At 34.8% G+C, this 20,704-nt stretch overlaps 1 protein-coding gene across 1 annotated transcript; it reads right to left on the minus strand.

Moving 5' to 3' along the window:
* Window positions 1-968: 968 nt before the first annotated feature.
* On the minus strand, window positions 969-12,627 carry LOC121366118 (the record flags this gene model as incomplete). Its single annotated transcript, XM_041490693.1, has 5 exons — window positions 12,393-12,627; window positions 7,652-7,891; window positions 3,215-3,593; window positions 2,170-2,271; window positions 969-1,033 (listed from the first exon to the last, which is right to left on the minus strand). Coding segments are annotated over exons 1-5 (1,021 nt in total), but the record flags the coding sequence as incomplete, so codon positions are not given.
* Between the last annotated feature and the right edge of the window lie 8,077 nt (window positions 12,628-20,704).

Genomic DNA, 20,704 nt, shown 5'->3' on the forward strand with positions numbered 1-20,704 from the left:
TCTCGCCAATGCATTGAAACAATTTTATTTTATAAAATACATAATTTATAATGTAAAATTGAAGATTGATTTAATTCTTTAAAAAATAAATTAAACACCTGGAGTTATATATATTGCAGGTGAGCAGTCGCCTAACCCGGCCCATAAGTATTGGTATGGTTCGTGGTATGGAGGCTACATAAATAGTCTCGCCCAATATTTTTAGAATTTGTATGCTCCCAAATAACGTTATAAAAGACGATGTGATTGGTCTATATTTAAATTATTATTATTATTAGTGGTTGATTGCATGAATCTCTATCTAGTGCCTCGTCTGTAGGAGGACAACCACTACAAATGATGTCGTCCACTTCAATTTTGAGTCATCGAAATTTGAGTTTACCAGGAGTAAAATTTATGGGTTTTTTAGTAACTTTATACCATAATTCCAGTCATAATTTCAGTCAGTCATTACTGAATATACAAATGATGCAGGATCTTTGTGAATGAAATGACATCAATATTCATATCACATAATTTTTCTTATCCAAAAAACATAAATAACGTTTCCTTTATCAGAACAGACCATTTTCAATGTAAAATTGCTTCTGAAATATACTTGATGACTATGAATGTATCCATCAATTCTGGAACATCGCTGGTGGAAAATTATACAGCCATGTGTATTATATACAGCCATGTCAATAAACATGATTCTGTGACCTGATTAATTTGCATCTAATTCGCAATGTTAATAAATTCTGAAAGTGTGTAATCTGAAAAATACCATACAGTAAAACCCCAAGAAACCAGACTCTCTGTAAAGTGAAATTCCCTCAAAACTGGACGTTTTTCACAGTCACTCTTTAAATATTAGAAGAGAACAGAACATCTTTAAACCAGATAGCCCCTAAAACCCAACTTGTTACTTGGCCTCATTGTTGTTTGGATATTCTACAAAAAAATGTATATATTTCTTAAGAGCTGACCTTTTGGTGAACACATGTCTGTTAAATCACTATCATGTCCAATGCTGTCGTCATATTCAGATGATCTAAAATAATAATAATAATAATAATAATAATAATCATAATAAAAATTATTATTATTATTATTATAATCAGCATCATCATCATCATCATCATCATCATCATCATAAATGCTGCATCAATTCCCTACAATTTACTGATATGAATTGCAGTGCATGGTTTACGTGCACAATCTGAGCACAGATTGGTATCATGTTGAATAAATGCTTGTATGTTTATTCACTTACGGAATATGGATGAATGATAATTCATACCCTATCACCTATGTAAATTGTATTAAGTAAACTATTTTGTATTTTATTATATCTACACCACCTTTTCTTGAAATTAAAACACACACATATACAGAGAGAGAGAGAGAGAGAGAGAGAGAGAGAGAGAGAGAGAGAGAGAGAGAGAGAGAGAGAGAGAATTTTTTTATTTTATCAAACGTGAAATATATTTTCCAATAATAAAAAATACAAATTCAATAAATTATATTAAAAACAAACAAAACCATTTTATTATTACAACTTACAGTAATTAACTGTTATAACTGGTATAGCCAATAATCAATAATTCAATCTGCTTGAAAGTGATAGGCTCCGAAATTGCGGTCTATCAAAAACTGTATGAGATTAGATGTGCATGGGTGAGAAGGAGTAGAATGGATATTGCTCAACATAAAGAAAACATCTACTACTGAAGTCATCCCTTTTGCCATGCAGTTTAGTTTGGAGACCAGTTAATCTGATAATTTTAGATGTTTCTTTTATTCCTAACTTTTGTGGGTAAATCAGTGGAAGGTAATCTATAACCTTGTTATTATTGAATGATCTAAGATCATCAATATAGCGAAAAGTTAAGTTAATTTTTTTAGCCAGATTCCTTTGTTTTGATTTAACCAGATTAGTCGGAAATTATGATTCATGTACACAGAGAAGCAAATCAGCGAGTATTGGTGCACAGTTAGTGACCATGGGAATTCTATTTTCTGTCTGTATCTCCTATTACCTAATTTTGACATATATATTGTCATCGAGTAAGACTAGCATATCGCACGTCTGCTTCAGTATACTGTAGTCTAGATTCACTCTCCGTCTTTACGAATTGTCAAGATCTGTGGAAGATACATGTAGTCACAAATGGGCCATTGATTAACAAATTGAATTTTTTCCCGTAAGTTTTTCCTTTCCAGAAGGCATTTAACAGTTCACTCTCACGCTTGGCCAACTGTTTTGCATAGTCCTCAACAACGTCCATACTGATTTTATGATTTAAAGTTATAGTTAAAGTTAAAGAATGCAAGTGACCATTTAAAAAGACAGTCACCCATACTGATATTTGACCAGCCTCTATAATTAGGTTATTGCCAAAAGGACCCATTGGAAGAGGAATAAAAATATATTAAAGTTCATTGGGAAGTTCTGGGGGCTTCAAGTAGAGATAGTAGCTGTGATGACAGTCAGCTTACTGGAGGCAAGTGGATTAGTAGTAGAAGAAATTGTGACACTTAGAACTGAAAATTCTTTTCTGTATACAGCACAGGTACCACGTACAAGGCGAGTCCACCACATCACTGCTGCTACCTGGTACATTCCGCAGTACTAGGCTGTTGAGGATTGGATACTGATGTGATGCAAAATGAAAAGACTGTCCTACTTCAATACTTAGCGATTGTAATGTACATGGAACTGCATAGTCCTGTTAATGTGTGTTCACTACAACATACCAACGTTTTAGTGTACCATGTTTATGATTCTTTTTATTAGACCACACCAAATACCGGGTATGCTCGCTGGATTCCAATCCATGTCAAGAGATATGGCCACTTGACAATGTTGAAGACACAAGAGGTTTTCTCATCTACCCAGTCTGACCAAGCACGTGAACAGAATAATGCACGCATCATTGTAAGTGTATACTGACTAGTCACCATATATTGGTGGTGTGTAATCATCTTGGACCAACGAGAAGAGATACATTTAGTAGACAAAATGTGATGGAATCATTTAGATACCATAGTGAACTTATCGTAATATACTTACTGTGGTACTTATACTTTTGCACATACATTTATGTATATATACTTACATATAATAGGGCACACACACACACACACACACACACACACACACTATTATTATTGAAAGTATTTAATATATATATATATATATATATATATATATATATATATACATACGTACATTGATTCCAAATCCGATATTCTCGACACATCCATTTCGTTTTCTTCATCTTCCATAAAACAAGTACACTCTAAAGTTTTCAGTTTTTTTATTTGACACTCAGCATGTAAGTCTGGATAATTCTTTTGAAGGGCTTTAATAATTTCTGCCGTATTGACTTCTTTTATTAGAGCAGTCCATTTGTCAGTGTTTGTCATAGCTGAGGTCTTGTAGTCAGTATGTGGGATACTTTTTTGTTGATGCAGGGAGTCGGCGAGACGTTTAACCTGAACGTCCTCTCTTATTTGGCAGGCCAGACATTTGCTGGGAACAATTTGACAAGGCTTTGCCATCTCAGCTTTTAACTTCTCAGCAAGATGTAGGTGTGTCTTTTGAAGTGCTGTTACAGAACAAAGATAAACAGTCATGGTAGTGTTGCAATGAATGGAACTAATAATATAAAACATTGATTTTAATAGGAACTCATTTAACCCTATCAGTACTACCGGTATACCATTTGTTAATAATGCATAGAAACAGAGTAATCAGTCCATCAAACTATAAATCTGCTCATTAGGCAATTATAACATAAATCCTATATTTTCATCTGCGCCTCAATGAGGATAAATACACACCATCCTTCTTCTTTGTGTGTGTGTGTGTGTGTGTGTGTGTGTTGTAATTGTGTGTGTATATTTTTGTGTGTTTGTGTGGGGGTGGGTGGGTGATTGTTGTTATTTTTATTGTTTTTGTTTGTTTGTTTCCTGTTGTCGGGTTTTTGTTTTTGTTTGTTTGTTTGTTTGTTTTTTTAATGGACAATGCTCGATGTTTGCTAATTTCAATGTCCGAATAATATCAAATTAAAAATAAAATTTCACTCCCTTCCTCCATTTTGAAAAATATGAACCTTTAATATTTAATTTATGTCTTTACTACCATGCTATCGTTATCTATATAATATGTTTAACTGTACATTTAATTGGGATTTGTTTACCTCATATACTCCACTTTTGCTAGATATATACCAAAAATATGTCATGATGAACAATGTGTGCCATATTTGGTCCATGAGACTGCAGTTTGGATGTTCAATAAAAAAAAACCCCACCATAGTAATGTACGACTACAATTAAAGGGACATTCCTGAGTTTGCTACAATTTTTAAGATGGTATCGACTAACAGAGACTTTTTAACGATTGTAATTACATATCAAATACATTTTTCTGCATAAAATATTAGTGGCTGTATATTAAATGTGTTTCTGATCGTTGTAATATTTATACTAGATTAAATTTCATTTTATTTCCTAAAATATTTTTTTTCGTGCGTACGAAATTGTTTAAAGACAAAATCCAGTTCGGGCTTCTTAAAACTATTAAGACGACCAGAAACACATTGAATATACAGACACTGATATTCTAAACAAGAAAATATATTTAATATGTAAGCTTAATAGTAGAAATATTTTATTAGTCGAAAACAATGCAGCAAACTCAGGAATGTCCCTTTAAGGATTGTCTGTGCGCGTGCTGTAACCTCACTGTGGTGCAGGGGTGTAACATTTTCTTTGAGAATGGCCAATACAGCACAATATTGAAGTTTTGAGTAAAATTCAGTATCTATCTGTGATATTTGTGTTTTTGCACAGTTCTTTACACTGTTTTTGTTTAAATCTTGAATTTTTATATTGATGTTGATCATCACTTTATTTATTTGCATTACCATAGTTTGACACCCAATAGCCGATGTATTTTTCGTGCTGGGGTGTCGTTAAACATTCATTCATTCATTCATTCATTCATTCATTCATTCTCACCTAATCAGTGCACCACAACTGGTTAAAGGCCATGGTATGTGATTTCCTGTCGGTGGGAAGTACATATATGAAATGTCCCTTTAAGGATTGTCTGTTATTTTGTTTATGTTCATCAGGGTATAATTAAGTTTTCTTTGCGACTATACACTTTACGACAATTTGATTGGTCCAGAGGTGCTTACTTTTTTTTGTTCATATCTCGATGAACCGAAAAAATGTAAGCCTACTACACCCCCCCCCCCCCCCCCCCCCCCCCCCCCCCTCCCCGACACGCACTACTTTTGTGCAACAAGCCGGATTATTCTAGAAATCATATTTAGATATTTTGAAGAAAACACACGTGAAAGGTACAAAAGCAATACAAAAAATGTATACGATATATTAATGGGAAATTCTATAGCAGAGTAGACGTGTAGATCTATACGCATTGATTTAAAAACAACAACAAAACAACCTCTTCACTAATCATAACATGAGACTCGGTTGGTGGCCAAAGAAATCATGTAGGAAATTTCACGCCTGTAATTTACTTGTAAGCGATGTTATACAGCTGTTGGCGAAAATTAAATGGTTCCACCAACAGCATAAATGTTAGACACGTTCCCTTCATTCACTTTCATAAAATATAAACTAAACAGGAATAGGACAATTATTTCCAATATAACTAAATGATCCGTCAAAATGCACAGCAACTAGGGGAAATAACGTCATTTACAAAAAATCACCTGATTCAAATAATAGTGAATGAACATTCGCATTCTTACGCAACATAAGTATCAATGAAGTTTACACAAATTTGACCGCAATTATGTCAAACCTGTCCTAGCGGCCACCTGTGATCAGCGGTCACCTGCCTTAAGCGGACACGTTTTTCCCTCCCAAACGATTTATAATGTAAATGCACCTGCAATAAGCGGCTACCTAAATCGGATCCCATATCACTAAAATACCTGTATTATTTAAAAGGGATATTTTAATAACACCGATAAGGTGCAGCAAATAATCGATCTTCACACCTTCAGGAATACTAGTACCTATTCAATCCGGACATTTCGAATGTGTATCAATTAAGAAAGTATGACTCTGCTATGCATCTAATTGCCTCTGGGCAGGCTACGCTTGAAATTTGTAGATTCACTTACAATGACAATACACCGAATGACATAGGGATGAAATAATTAAATAGAAAAAGAAAACAACCTTGTTGAGAACGGTTAATTTAATACATTCCATTTGCATAACATGTCATAAGTTGATTTATAGTCAACTGTGAAGCACACATCCGTTGATTGGCAGTACAGACGGTAAAACAAGAAACAACAACAATTGTTTTAAAGACTATATAATATGGCAACCTGTAATCAGCGGTCACCTGTCTTAAGCAGCCACTTTTATAAACTCCCTTGTGTGACCTCTTAAGACAGGTTTGATATATATATATACTGATGGAAAGAAATAAGGGAACACATGGAATTGTAGACCAAATTTAATTCACTGATAGCATAGTAATGTCTGTATTTCATACCAAGTTGTAATGTGGGATTGAATATTTGTAGCGTTGAATGTGCTGCCTATATGTTGCCAGTCAACTTCTGACAATATCAATTGATTTTCGATGTAGTCATTATTTCTTGTTGCTGTCTGTGTAATCTTTTATTTCTTTCCATCAGTATATATTCCATCAATATATGTATCAGTATATATTCCATCAATATATATATATATATATATATATATATATATATATATATATATATATATATATATATATATATATATATATATATATATATATATACACACACACACATACATACATGTAATGCGGTTAATTAATTACAGGAAATATCAAATTTGAAATTATGTGTGATGAATATAGCAGACGTTATGAGAGAACAGTCTCAGAAAACATTACTGATTTAGCTTGTATAATATACCAGATTACGATCACTGGGTTTGAACCCTACCAGATTACTCTAAAACACGAGTTTCAAGTAAACCCGTTGTTTTCAAATTATATGGCACAATGTTTTAACTTCCTAAATGGCAAATTTTAATGGAATCAATCACGTTCCAGGAAAATATACATACAGCATTGTTAGTATGATATTACTATGTCAAGAATACAGTGAATTCATCTTGAAAAATGGTCCAGAATACATCTAATTACTCTGGAAGTATGTTTTTCATATTCCCCACCTAACAAAACATACGTTTTGATACCAAAATCACCTCAATATGTGAAAAGGTGGTGGCAGCAATCTTGAAGAATGGCCGCCATGCGAAACGCATGCATATTTGAAAGTGTGATCAGGTGGTTTCATAATCTTCATACCATAATTAATAAGTCTAGCCATGTGAACTAATGTTACCCTGTCGGCACCGGCCCCCCTCCCCCCATTTAGATGACCCTATTTGCAGGACAATAACCGGCATATTTTATCAGTCCCAAGTAAAACCAGTTTAGACAGAGTCCACTGTGTATATATTGTATTAGCTACACACTCAGACTAGTCTCATTAGGAACATTTTTATAATCACTGCCCCTCCCACCCCATCCACCCTTAGACTAAATAATGTTGCATATGTTAAACGGTGGATTTCAGACAGCTATCGTTGTTCTATTCACAGTGACACATACCTGGAATTATAACATTATTAATTTTCCCCGAAGTGCACGTTTTGAGAATGTGCATAAATGCCTCATTGCGTGCCCTGGTTGTTGCTCGTGTTTGGATGCTCTCCACGCTGGCGACAGACAAAAGATCATCTTGAACAAGGTGGTCTAGAAAAGACGTCGACTTTAGGTCAAGGTCATTCACGAAGGAGTTGTAGCATCTGTCTATTGCCTGTTGATGGTTACGATTTGGCTGGGGGGGTTCTAAAACCAAATAATAATAACAATCACAATATTTCTACTTCTATTGCCCTGTTTAATCATTTATAGCCTCTTTTTCTTCTTCTTTGTTTTAACTAAATCTGAACCACAAACCCGCATTCCCTAATCAGAAGCGTATCTCTGCATAAGGCAGCGTCGAAGGGAAGTTAGGCAAAGTGATTGCGTCCATGATCAGGTGTTCGACCTTATTACATCTAATTCTTATTCAGTGTTTTGTTTTTCTTTACGTACTCACAAAAGCAAACCCAAACAGCAACAAATTTCATAGAATAGTTCTCCATCAAAAAGGCACAGAGTTTAATTATTTCAATTTACAACAAATCTCTGTATGAGTTACTTTTCTGTCAGTACATATACCATAACAGAAGATTAGTTTCTAGGGCTGTGTTATATAGTGATTCATTAAATCAAGGCTTTGTACATGTTGTCTGTATGACAAGTGAAATATTTACCAGCTCTGTGTAATATTTCCTTAAAATATGTAACCAAAAATACATGTAATAATTCCATATACATTAAAGGGACACTCCTGAGTTTAATGTTATTTTGAGATGTTATCGACTAAGAGAGACTTTTTAACGATTGTAATTACATATCAAATATATTTTTCTGCATAAAATATTAGTGGCTGTGTATTAAACATGTTTCTGATCGTTCTAATATTTGTACTAGGTTAAATTTCATTTTATATCCTAAAATATACTTTTTCGTACCGTACGAAATTATCTGAAGACAAAATCCAGTTTGGGCTTCTTACAAATATTAAGACGACCAGAAACACATTGAATATACAGAAACTGATATTCTAAAAAAGTTAATATATTTAATATGTAAGTTTAGTCACAGAAATATTTTATTAATCGGAAACATCTTACAATGCAGGAAACTTAGGAATGCCCCTTTAAATGGACATGGAGGATCTACAAACGCTCTTCTCCCTTCCATGGTGGGATTTCTTAATAACTTGCAAGTACCTGCATTCAAATGATGTAGTACTAGATGTACATGTAAAAAAGGTCCATTGGAAATGCACTGAACTGAAATGTTCCACATAAAGTGCATGCATGAGCAATGGTAATTAGCAAAGCATCTTGAATGATATATGCCACTATATATTGCAATTATTAATGAGGTTAATCTATACCGTGACTACACTACCGTATATTCCAAAGAAACTTTGCCTTGTCTAGAACAGAATGACGTCAAAGCAAAAAGCTGGTAAGACTCACAATAAATGTTGCAGTTTTTCCCTTTAATATTGTAACAAATTTGTATATTTCCAATACTTTCCTGAATAATCTGATTTGTTGTCTGTCCTTTTTCTACTTATGTTTGGTTTCTTAATTTTATTCTTGGTTTCTGAACTTCTTATACTAACATCTTCTAGCACCCTATTAGCACTTTAATCAGCCTTCTATGAATCAGATTATTGATGGGTAAAGTTACAGGAACGATAATTCAGATCAATTGATTTTCCAAACAGTGGCATGAGACCATATAATATTGTAATGTTTAGGCTTGGATTTTATAGTTAATATTACGTTGTGTAATATTTGGGGAGGGGTTAAACAATAATAATGTTATATTGTATTTTGGGATATCATTTGAGAAGATAATTAAGTTAGAATTGTTTATTTTATTTACGTAATTTTTGTTGTAGCGATGTATAATTTTCGGCAATATTCGGCTATAATTAAGTTGTCGTTAATCTTCGTTATTTCTACGAAGAATTGTTATGATAGGTTAACCAATCGTCATGTCCGATTAATGTCATGTCATTAATTTGGACCAATGAGAGCCATTCCATGTATTAATGCTAGATTTGTCCATTCGTTGACTCACTTCTGACTTTCCAACCACAGGTACATGTGTGTTTGTTGATTGTGTTTTTTTTATGTGTAGATTTTGAATGGCTCTCTCTCACTCGGTTATTCCAAATTGTGTTTTTAGATTTATTATGTGAGAACTGACAGTGGTAAGCTATTTATTTATTATGTAATTCATTAACTAAATGGTAGTGTATTTTTGTTAATTGTCACCGTCTCGCATTGCATTACCGTAAACCTTAAAATTATTGTTAGACTTATTTTGTATTGACACTTGAGAGGTTACTAAAATATTTTAGAAAGAAGATTATTGGAATTTTGGAGAGAGGAATTGAGTGAAGGAAATATTATTTCTGTCTCGTAAATTACCAAGTATTCCACGTTTGGGAATCTTGTGGTTTCACGAGTGGAAATGAATGTTTAGCTTTAGGTACGTTTTAGATGTTTTCGATGGATTTTCATTCTCTTAGAATAAACAAATAGTAATCCATATTGGGATTCTTAATGTTTCATTGGCGGGGAATTGAATGGTGGTTGAGTTGTGGGAAATTTGAATAACTATTATGTAACCTGTATCTCTCAATGTCAATAATGAAATCTATTAAAAATCTTAGTTATTTTGCTGGTTAACAGTAATTGTTTTTATGATCTATTGAAACCCTTAAATAAACACTGTGAAAAAGGACGACTTATGTGATTATTGGATTAGTTAGTGAGAAAGGTTAATCATGAGTTTACATATTAAAATGTGATTTTTGGAAGTCTACGACCGAAAGGGGTAGCCGAACCCAGCAAGGCATTTTTAGAACTGTATTTAATTCGATTCTAGCACCGGTCTAAGTGGGCACGTGCTGAGAAAGCGAAATCGTTACAATATCTTCATAATTTGTCAATTTTATAAATATATTCATCTAGTGATATTTTGAATAGAACTTCCTCCATGGGAGAGGGGATTTTTGTTATCCTCCCACAGTCATCAGTGGCTGCTGTTGAGTGTTTGTAATGTGTCATGGTATCTATGCGTCAAGTTTCTTCATGTACACAATGTATTTTGTGTATTTATGTTACATATGATTTCTTCATGGCATGTAAGTACAAATCTTCGACACCAAACATATTGCTCACTTTGTACCACCACCACCCAAATCTGCACCTGCATCATCTCATCTATTTACAATTACATTTAGAATTGATGCAGCACTGACAATGGGTGAGAATCATGCATTTGAATCATAACTTGAAAGTTATTAAAAAATATCTACACGGAAAGGAAAGGGGCATCTGTAGATCCACCCTGACCAACAGTGGGCGCTGGTGACTTGGGTCCATGTAAGAAAATGCCTCTAATGGGGCAAAGTGTATGTGTGCCAAGTTTCATGCTTTTAATCAAAAGTGCGTAATTGTTTTGTTAGCCGTGCCACTAAAAAGGGGGGGGGGGGGCATTTGTAGATCCTCCCTGCCCGCCAGGGGGCGTTGCTGACTTGGGTCCATATCTGCAAATATTTGTAATGGGTCAAGGTGTATATATGCCAATTTCCATGATTTTTGCAAAAGTGCACAATTGGTTTTTGTAAGCCAAACCACTAAACGGGGGTGGGGGACATTTGTAGATTCTCCCTGGCCACCAAGAGGGCACTCCTAAATTGGATTCCTATCTGAAAAAGTTTGTAATGGGTCAAGGTATATATGTGACAAGTGTCATGTTTTTAGCCAAAAGTGCACGTTTTGTATTAGCTGCCCCATGTACGAAGTTCAAACAGGATTTTAATTATAAGGACATTTACGCTACCCCGATGAACGTAAACGAAATAACAGACAATTCTTAATTATTCAAAATCTTGGGGGGCGGTGCAAAGGGGGTATGTGCCCCCCTCCCTTCCCCCTCCAGACACACACTTTGTAGCAGTAACGATGTATATATATATACATTCCTACGCCCGTGCAAGCTGAATTATGACAGCACAATATGCACATTTGTGAAAGTTATTACTATATTTACACAAATGTTATATACATGAGAATAACAAAAATTCACGAAAAAACCTTATTATAAATAGTAACTAAATAGACAGAGGCTCTGAGCCATATACCGGTTGTTTCGCCCTGTTAGTTATTGCACAAGCTTATAGTGCGCAAGAATATTATACCACGAGACCGCGATATAACTTGGTTCTGTCCGTGGAAAAGTGCACATAAAAGATACCTTGCTGCTATTGTTTTCTCTAAACCTATGTCAGAATCACCAAATGTTTGATATCCAATGTTTGAATATCAATAAGTAATGGGGGCGGGACGTAGCCCAATGGTAAAGTGTTTGCTTGATGTGCGGTCGGTTCAGGACCGATGCCGCTTGATGGGCCCATTGGGCTATTTCTCCAGCCAGTGCACCACGACTGGTAAAACAAAGGTCGTGGTATGTGCTATCATGTCTGTGGGATGGTGCATATAAAAGATCCCATGCTACAAATGGAAAAATATAGTGGGTTTCCTCTCTAAGGCTATATGTTAAAATTACCAAATGTTTGACATCCAATAGCCGATTATTAATAAATCAATGTGCTCTAGGGTTGTCGTTAAACAAAACAAACTTAAATAAGTAATAAATCAATGTGCTTCAAAAAGACATTCAAACCAGTAATGCTAACTTGAGTTCCTACCTGCAAAAAGTGGAGTTACGAGGGGATGTTTCCCCTTAAATAACTCCATCAGGTCATCTTCCATGTATTCCAAATTATAGCCAATTTGTTGATAATCGTCTTCAGCGTCAGTTTGTTGGACTGATTTCACACACATATCTGTGTACTCTTGTACACGGATAAGCTCTCCAGCTAGCAATTTCGTTATTGTCGTTGTCATTATTTCACGCACTCGGTTCTTTTTCTCGTCTGTCATTGATTGTGGAATATTTCTTTCTACTACGCTTGCTATCAAGTAATTGCTGTATTGCTCCTTTGCGTTCATCTCTACTTCATTGTATACAGCCTTTCGCCTGAAATAACACATTGTGTAATCTGGTTACAACTTTTAAATATATACTAAACAATAGTTATAAACTACCATTAGGCTATCTCTTTCTGTCCATATATGTTTGCCCCCCTCTCCCTCTCTCTCCCTCTCTCTCTCTCTCTCTCTCTCTCCTCTTTGTCTCTCTCTCTTTGTCTCTTGCTTCCCTTCTCTCTCTCTCTCTCTCTCTCTCTCTCTCTCTCTCTCTCTCTCTCTCCTCTTTGTCTCTCTCTCTTTGTCTCTTGCTTCCCTTCTCTCTCTCTCTCTCTCTCTCTCTCTCTCTCTCTCTCTCTCTCTCCATGATAATTCAAAGTGTTGCTATCATGATAACCTTGTCGTTGCTTTGTGTTTTCAGATCACTAGGAAATGAGTTGTGTGCATGACTGTTGTATGTTCAATTTTCAGGTAGGTCGTTTCCTCATTTTTGTTAAAACATCCATTTACAGCAATAATTGTTGAACTGCAAAAATAAATATAGCATTCACACTTCTGTAACATCAAATTACCTCTTATATTTCAATTCTCCATTATTCCCTCCCATTCAGGACTAGCCAACGTTTTGAGTTAAACGTTTTGAAACAAAAAAGCAAGTAACTTCCTGCAACGAATGTTTACAGCGTCTGACATGATAGTCACTAGTAGCTGCCAGCTAGTGATGTAGATGTTCTTCAGGTCATAAATAAACCTGCGTTTATTTTTACAGAAAAAGGTACATAAATTGTAATGTTGTGACACAACATACATTTGTACTTTTAAATATAATCAAAGTATTTTATTTAAAATTTGGAAACACATAACCTTTTGACTATGTCAGCCCAATGTGCTTTTGAACACCTGCCATTATCCGAAAGTTACTAATAGTTTTTTTACACCAGTTTTGACTGAAACATATAAAAATATAACATGAAAGGGGTTGCATGATAAACTTAATTACATCATATACAGATCTCCCAATGACACATCGAACAAATGTAACAAAAATATCATTCAATTTCTTCTGATATTGTTTTTATGGAAACTTGCATTAATTAAATATTTTTAAAATATGTTAACAACCTTGCAGCTTTGCTGGAAAAAAACCCGAAGCAGTAGTTCAATGACCACATACGATTTGCATGTTATCAAACAATGAAACCAGAACTTATATCTCTTCTTATCAATGTGTTGTCTGTACAAAATGCATTTTATCAGTAAGATGAAATTATCCAAGAACCCATTTGTTGAATAAGGGTAAGTATGTTATGGATAGTTCACATCAGGAGCAGTTCCAGATATGATTTTAGGACTTTGAATGAACTTCACTAATATTAAATAAGACTTCATGTATTTTGTTGTAATTACATTCTGATATGCAATTTCATTAACAGTTAATAATTTTATATATAATAAAAGTGAGGCTTGCAAAAGTTGTTTAATAAAAGAACTTCAATTAAACAAAAACTTTAGTGATTATATCTATAGTCCTGTTCAACTGTTTAGACCCTGCGTTTTTTGCAGATGTTACGTTTAATTCGTATTCAATCCTTGTGTTCTTTATATTTTCGTGAAAACGTGAAATTATTATATGTATTTTTACGTATATCTTTAAAGAAAAGGTTAGACAAATCTGGTACACATTTTACATTCCAAAACATCCATAACTTTGATTCAGTGAAACAAGCTATAATGGCCTTCACGTAGCCTCGTATCCTAATCTTTTGTTATGCAAATAGCCTTAGTTATTTATAGGATAATGAACGTGGATTAAAACATACAGAGATTTTTATAAAATGGAAATAAGTCAACTTCGTACATTTTAGATGATGTTGGGGTTTGGGTTTGTTTTCACACGTATGTAAAGAAAACAAGTATTGAATATGAATTAAACGTAAAATTAGCAAAAACAACTTAGGATCTAACCAACTGAACAGGACTATAATAGTTTATGCTATTACAAAATAACCAAACGCATTAATTTGTTTTTTCATGTGTTATCTAAGCTTTGCTCAGAATTAGTTAAGTAGTTTTGGAGAAGACGTTGAAGAAATAACAGTTTAATTGCATTTCTGTATTTAACTGTAGTAAATGTCACCCCCTCTGTTTTCTTTAGAGTGTTAAATCATCTCCCTGCCTCGAATGGCTATCTTAAATTTGACGTATGCAATTTAATTGTCCAATATATATTTTGGTATGATAATCTCATCAAATAGATTTCATAGTAAAATTTAGTTTTGAATAATGTTTAAAATTGGCCCCTAGAAGTTTGAAATATTCGAAAACTACTGTTGTATGAATTGATCGTAGAATATTTGTTTTAATTCGTGTATATAGGATTTGAAATCGACATCTTGATTAATATAATGTAGATGAACACCATTTCCATGTTATCGAAAATACATTTATGAAATGCTGCCACCCACATCAGACGTCACTAGGGCCTACTAAAAAAAAGTTTGTTTTGTTTAACGACACTAGAGCACATTGATTTATTAATCATCGGCTATTGCATGTCAAACATTTGGTAATTTTGACACATAGTCTTAATTAAAGATGAAACTCGCTACATTTTCCCATAAGTAGCAAGTGATCTTTTATATGTGCCATCCCACAGACAAAATAATACATACCACGACCTTTGATATAGCAGTCGTGGTGCACTGGTTGGAACGAGAAATAGCACAACGGGCTCACCGACGGGGATCGATCCAAAACAAACAGCAGATCAAGAGAGCGTTACCACTTACGTCCCACTTGGGCTACTTTCTAGACTTTAATAGTCCAGACTTAACGCAATGCCTCTTTATTAAAGTGACTTGAAGGTTTATAAGTACTGGGCCAGACGTCACTACTAATATTCTATTATGAAACTCGAGACATGCTTTATGTTCCCGAATGAATGCATGTGGCAAGCAGCATACAGAACCGTTCTTAGAATTCAAAGAAACCGCATTATCTATCTCATTTACCAGTGTACTACGACTGGATATCAAAGGTCGTGGTATGTGCTATCCTGTCTGTGGGATGGTGCAAATAAAAACATATCTTGCTGCTAATGAAAACAATTAGCGGGTTTCCTCTCTAAGACTATATGTAAAAATTACCAAATGTTTGACATCCAATAGCTGATGATTAATGAATCAATGTGCTCTAGTGGTGTCATTTTCCCCATACGGCCTTAAAAAGTCCAGATATTCAAATACTTGAAAACACTATAGCCAATTAGCGAATCTTCAGACCGAACATTAGTTTTCGACCCCCTATTTTAATTGCTATTTTCATTTGGATCACATTGTACTGCATGTATATAATTTCAAAACATGTAATACGAATTTAGATTACAAAGAAACAAAGAAAACAATTTTGATCTTACTTGTCATATTCTTTTTCCATTTTAAAGGTCATCTTCTCGTCTTCATCACTGCTAAAAAAAAAGCTTTCTTCTAGGCAAAACGCATGTCAGACTGCGGTACAATTCGTTTTGATGAATCTCGCTGTGCCATTTTGGGAATCCAAGCTGCCGATCACTCAGCGACTGCACCGTACCTGGGGTAGGCTGATGTTCAGTGCTGCTAACGAAATATTAAACATTAAAATAGATACACAAGTATATGTATAAAACAGGGAGGACTTTTGATCAAGTCGGCCACATCGCGATATTTAATAAACGAACTGACCGTGTTTTGTTGACCGAGTGTTAAGACTGCATTCCAATATGCGCCAATTAGGAAAGTTCCAAATTCTTGAATTGATTTACGGGGAAATGCTACTATCGCACTATCCCTAAATATGCGACAGTTGTATATTTTATTATATATTAATTTTCGTTGTTTTTTTACAATACCCCTCCAAACCTCCCCAAAGTTCCCTAAGCATTTCGCCTCATGTCATTGGGGCCCCCCTAAATGGATATTTCTGGATCTGCCACTGCTCACACTTCCATTAATCTTTCTCATTTATCACCCTCTACTTAGTATCATTCTCATTATATTAATATAATAAAAAGAATCCTTTCCAAATTCCACCATGATTTCAATCTGTTTTGACCCTGTCTGTTAGTTTCCTCCGACTCTGTCGTCTGAGCTGTCCACGTCATCACCTACCAGTCTCAACCCACCTCAACCGCTTATAAAGTTGATCTGATCCACGGCACTATCTAATGGCCGTCAGTAGTAAGGGAGTATAGTAGGTGGTAGCCCGAGTACTCTGACAGTAGGATAACTAGACGGACATTTGGACAGTCATCAACACTCTCTAACCGTCAGAGACCAATGCATATAAATTCTGCGCAATCGTGCCTACCAAATGGTACTTGAGATTCCCGCTCCAATATGACAACCCTACGTTAAAGGCGTTATGTCACGGATGGTTGACCTAATTAATGACCTAACAACGTATTATCTGAAAATATATAATTTTGATTTGTCGCTAAAAGTACTTTATTTAACATCTATATAACTACCATAACTCACTTATTACTGATATTTTGTAAAAATAATTGAATTATGTCGACGGTCCATAATTTAGGAAAAAATAACGGCTATTTGGAGCGAAGAGGTGTGACGTATTATTTTTGTAGTCACGTGATGGGCAACCCCCAAATAACCGCAGTGTCAAAACGATTTGCCAAGCTCATGTAACGAGAACGTTTGAGCGTCCTCTGCAACATAGGGTAAATCGAAAGAAAAACAATGAAAATAAGTTATAAAACAATATATAAACATGCACTGAATGATAATAGCTTATACATAAATTTATTTTAGCAACAGAAGCATTTTAAACGGCAACGATCCTGACTAGTTAGGTCTTTGCATGTACAGGTAAATTTATCGTTTGTTGTACGCGGAAAAATTAAAACACCGCATTCATTTTTAACTTTGTCAAATTTATTTATTATAAAATATGTCTTAACCCCATGGGTAATTACAGCTGGCTTGGGATAGGAATTATTACATTTTTAAAGAATACTGAACTAGACGGTGTTTATATATGAAGTGGCTATATATACACGACGGCCGTGTATATAGCCTCCGCTAACGAGGGCTTCCTATAAACACAGCAAACATGTGTATAGGCGGTAAATAAGTATTTGATTGATCATATTACCGAACCACTTGGAACAGGAGGAAGACATACTAAGTACAAACAGGGGAATAGGGGTTGAATATGAATCTAACGGACCCTTTTGTGTACGTTTCCCACAGACACCTACCCAGTGTTTCTGCCGGAAAGAAATTTTTGGGTATGGCGCTGTGAAATTAAATATTTACAATGTGTTTGCTGAATGCAACAGCAGTCGATAGGGGGTGTCTGTCTATGTTCACTATACTACTTTATTGACATGTTATTCTTGAATGATCAGCTATACTCTCCATAAACTATATATATATATATATATATATATATATATTGTTATTATTATTATTATTATTATTAATTTTGAGGGCTTGTTCAAAAATAGCGTCATCATAAATTTGTAAATATTTTACAATAATTATGAATTTACTATAATTGTTCCATTCCCTATTATAATTACAATATTATAACTATAATAAACTATGTCTATCAAATTGTCCCCATCATACTTGGTAACACACACACACACACACACACACACACACACACACACACACCCTTCTGCTGCGGGAAAAGCCACTGGCAATGTCAGAGATATAGGCATGGCAAAGCTGTTAGGTTAGGTTACAATCTGCATTTCTCTGGCAATTCTCTGTGTCGATAGTCCACTCAAATAAAAAGTGTCCGTACATTTATTTAGTCCGTGGACGTAATATATGGTAAATAACTAACACAAACCAAAAAAAAGAGAAAAAAAAGTGGACGAATTGTCCAAGAACAATTTTTGGTTGTGGACGAATCGCCTCGAGTTGAACAGATGACGAATCATGTGCATTCCAAATAAAATGGGTTAGGTGTTGGGTTAGGGTTATGAAAATCATACAGTAATAATAAAGAGTCATTAATTTTGTCAAAAGGTTAACTTAAAAAATTTAAATCTTCAATAAAATTTGGGTATGGCGCCATACCAATTTTACCATGCTACCGTATATGAATAGCGTAATATTGCCCCTGCAGTACTATAATAATAATAATAATAATAATAATAATAATAATATATGAATGAATGAATGAATACATATAAATAAATAAAATAATCTCTCAGATTATCTGAAAAAGAAAATAAATACACACTAACTACGGACAGTACACAAACTTGTAACTGGAAGCAGTAGGAAGGAAACGTGTTATCTGTTTTCAAACCGTCAATGTGCCATTATTGTTACAGATAAGCATAATTAATAACTATGATTCGGTAACAGTACTAACAGTTTAGCTAGTTTCGCAGATCGGTACGGTTAGTGACTTAAATATGGCGGCATTCTCAGAATTATAATAATAATAATAATTATTATTATTATTTTAAATTATATATTAGCCACGAACTGTATTTTATCGTAAACAACTGGAAGCAAATTGCTAGTGCGTCACCAACTACACTCGAAGTGGTGATCAATCATTATCCGTATAGTAACAGTATAGTTGAGAAACTATAATATTTTTTAAATACCTGCAGATAATATATATACGGGAGGGGACACAAGCCATATTTTCACGTTCGAAATTTGATAACTGCAAATTAGATATACATTTACGAGATCAATGAGGTAAATTTTATTGACACATTGTAACCAACGTACTAGTAAACAAATAGACAAGACTTCATTTTTTAGTAACGCAGGACATTATGTTGTGAATAAGCAAAAATGATTGTGCCACAATGTTTTTTGTCGGTGCAGGCACATACCCAATTCCTTGCACAAGCAATTTTTTTTTTTGTGTGATACATTTTTCAGGGGAACATGTCTCGACCCTTCACCGTAAACTTCGCTTGCCTCCGTGTAGACCCCACTCCCCATGCTAAAATCCCTGCACACGCGTCTGCAGTGGTACTGTGTACGGAACTCCGTAAAAACACAAAACAAAAACAAACAAACAAACAAAACACCAACAACAAACAACAAATTAAAGAACAAAATAACCCTCGCTTCTCCCCCCACTCCCCCCCCCAAAAATAAAAATAAAAAATAATAATAAAAAATAAAAATAAATAGAGTAGGCCTACTGTTCTAAAACACGCAATATCCAGATCTTCAGAAAACATACAAGTCTCAACCCACCTCAACCGCTAATAAAGTTGATCTGACCCACAGCACTACCTAATGGCCGTCAGTAGTAAGGGAGTATAGTAGGTTGTAGGCAAGTACTCTGACTGTAGGATAACTAGACGGACATTTGGACAGTTATCAACGTTCTCTAACCGTCAGAGACCAATCTATATAAATTCTGCGCAATCGCTGCCTACCAAATGGTAGTCAAAGATTCCCGCTCCAATACAACAACAATCCTACATTAAATACCTTTAAATAATTTTTGAGTTCCATGATAAAACATTTCACATTAATTACTAATATATACACTAGCCCACAGGAAGAAAGCCGACAGCACCACCTTTCAGTAATGTTCCGGTTACTTGGGCTAGTATTTGTTATGCCGAAATAAGGAAATCGTTCACTGCAGCTAGACGGACATTTGGATGTCTGTCCAGAACTCTTACAGTCAGAGTACTCGGGCTACGTCAAAACACACACAAAAAACAAACAAAAAACTACTATTCAATCAATCTAATTAAAATTAGCTCCACTATTACATGTGGATCTAACACCAGCCAGTTGGAGCTCATGTCCACCAATCAAAACCTTACTTGCAGAATCCTGCCAGTGATTTAAAACTAACAACACTGCGTAGTCCCCAATGTCCAGGTAACATTTCGTCTGTAAATAATAATTTATGGGTATGGGTAACTATATTTGCGTGCCCCTATCCACGAGGGTTCAGGCACGCCCACCCCGGATTCAGCCTCTGACATCGCCAGTTGTCGATTCCGGGGCGGGAGGGGGGTGGGGGGGGATGG

Source organism: Gigantopelta aegis, unplaced genomic scaffold (genome assembly GCF_016097555.1).
Source record: "Gigantopelta aegis isolate Gae_Host unplaced genomic scaffold, Gae_host_genome ctg4801_pilon_pilon:::debris, whole genome shotgun sequence".
NCBI lineage: Eukaryota > Metazoa > Mollusca > Gastropoda > Neomphalida > Peltospiridae > Gigantopelta > Gigantopelta aegis.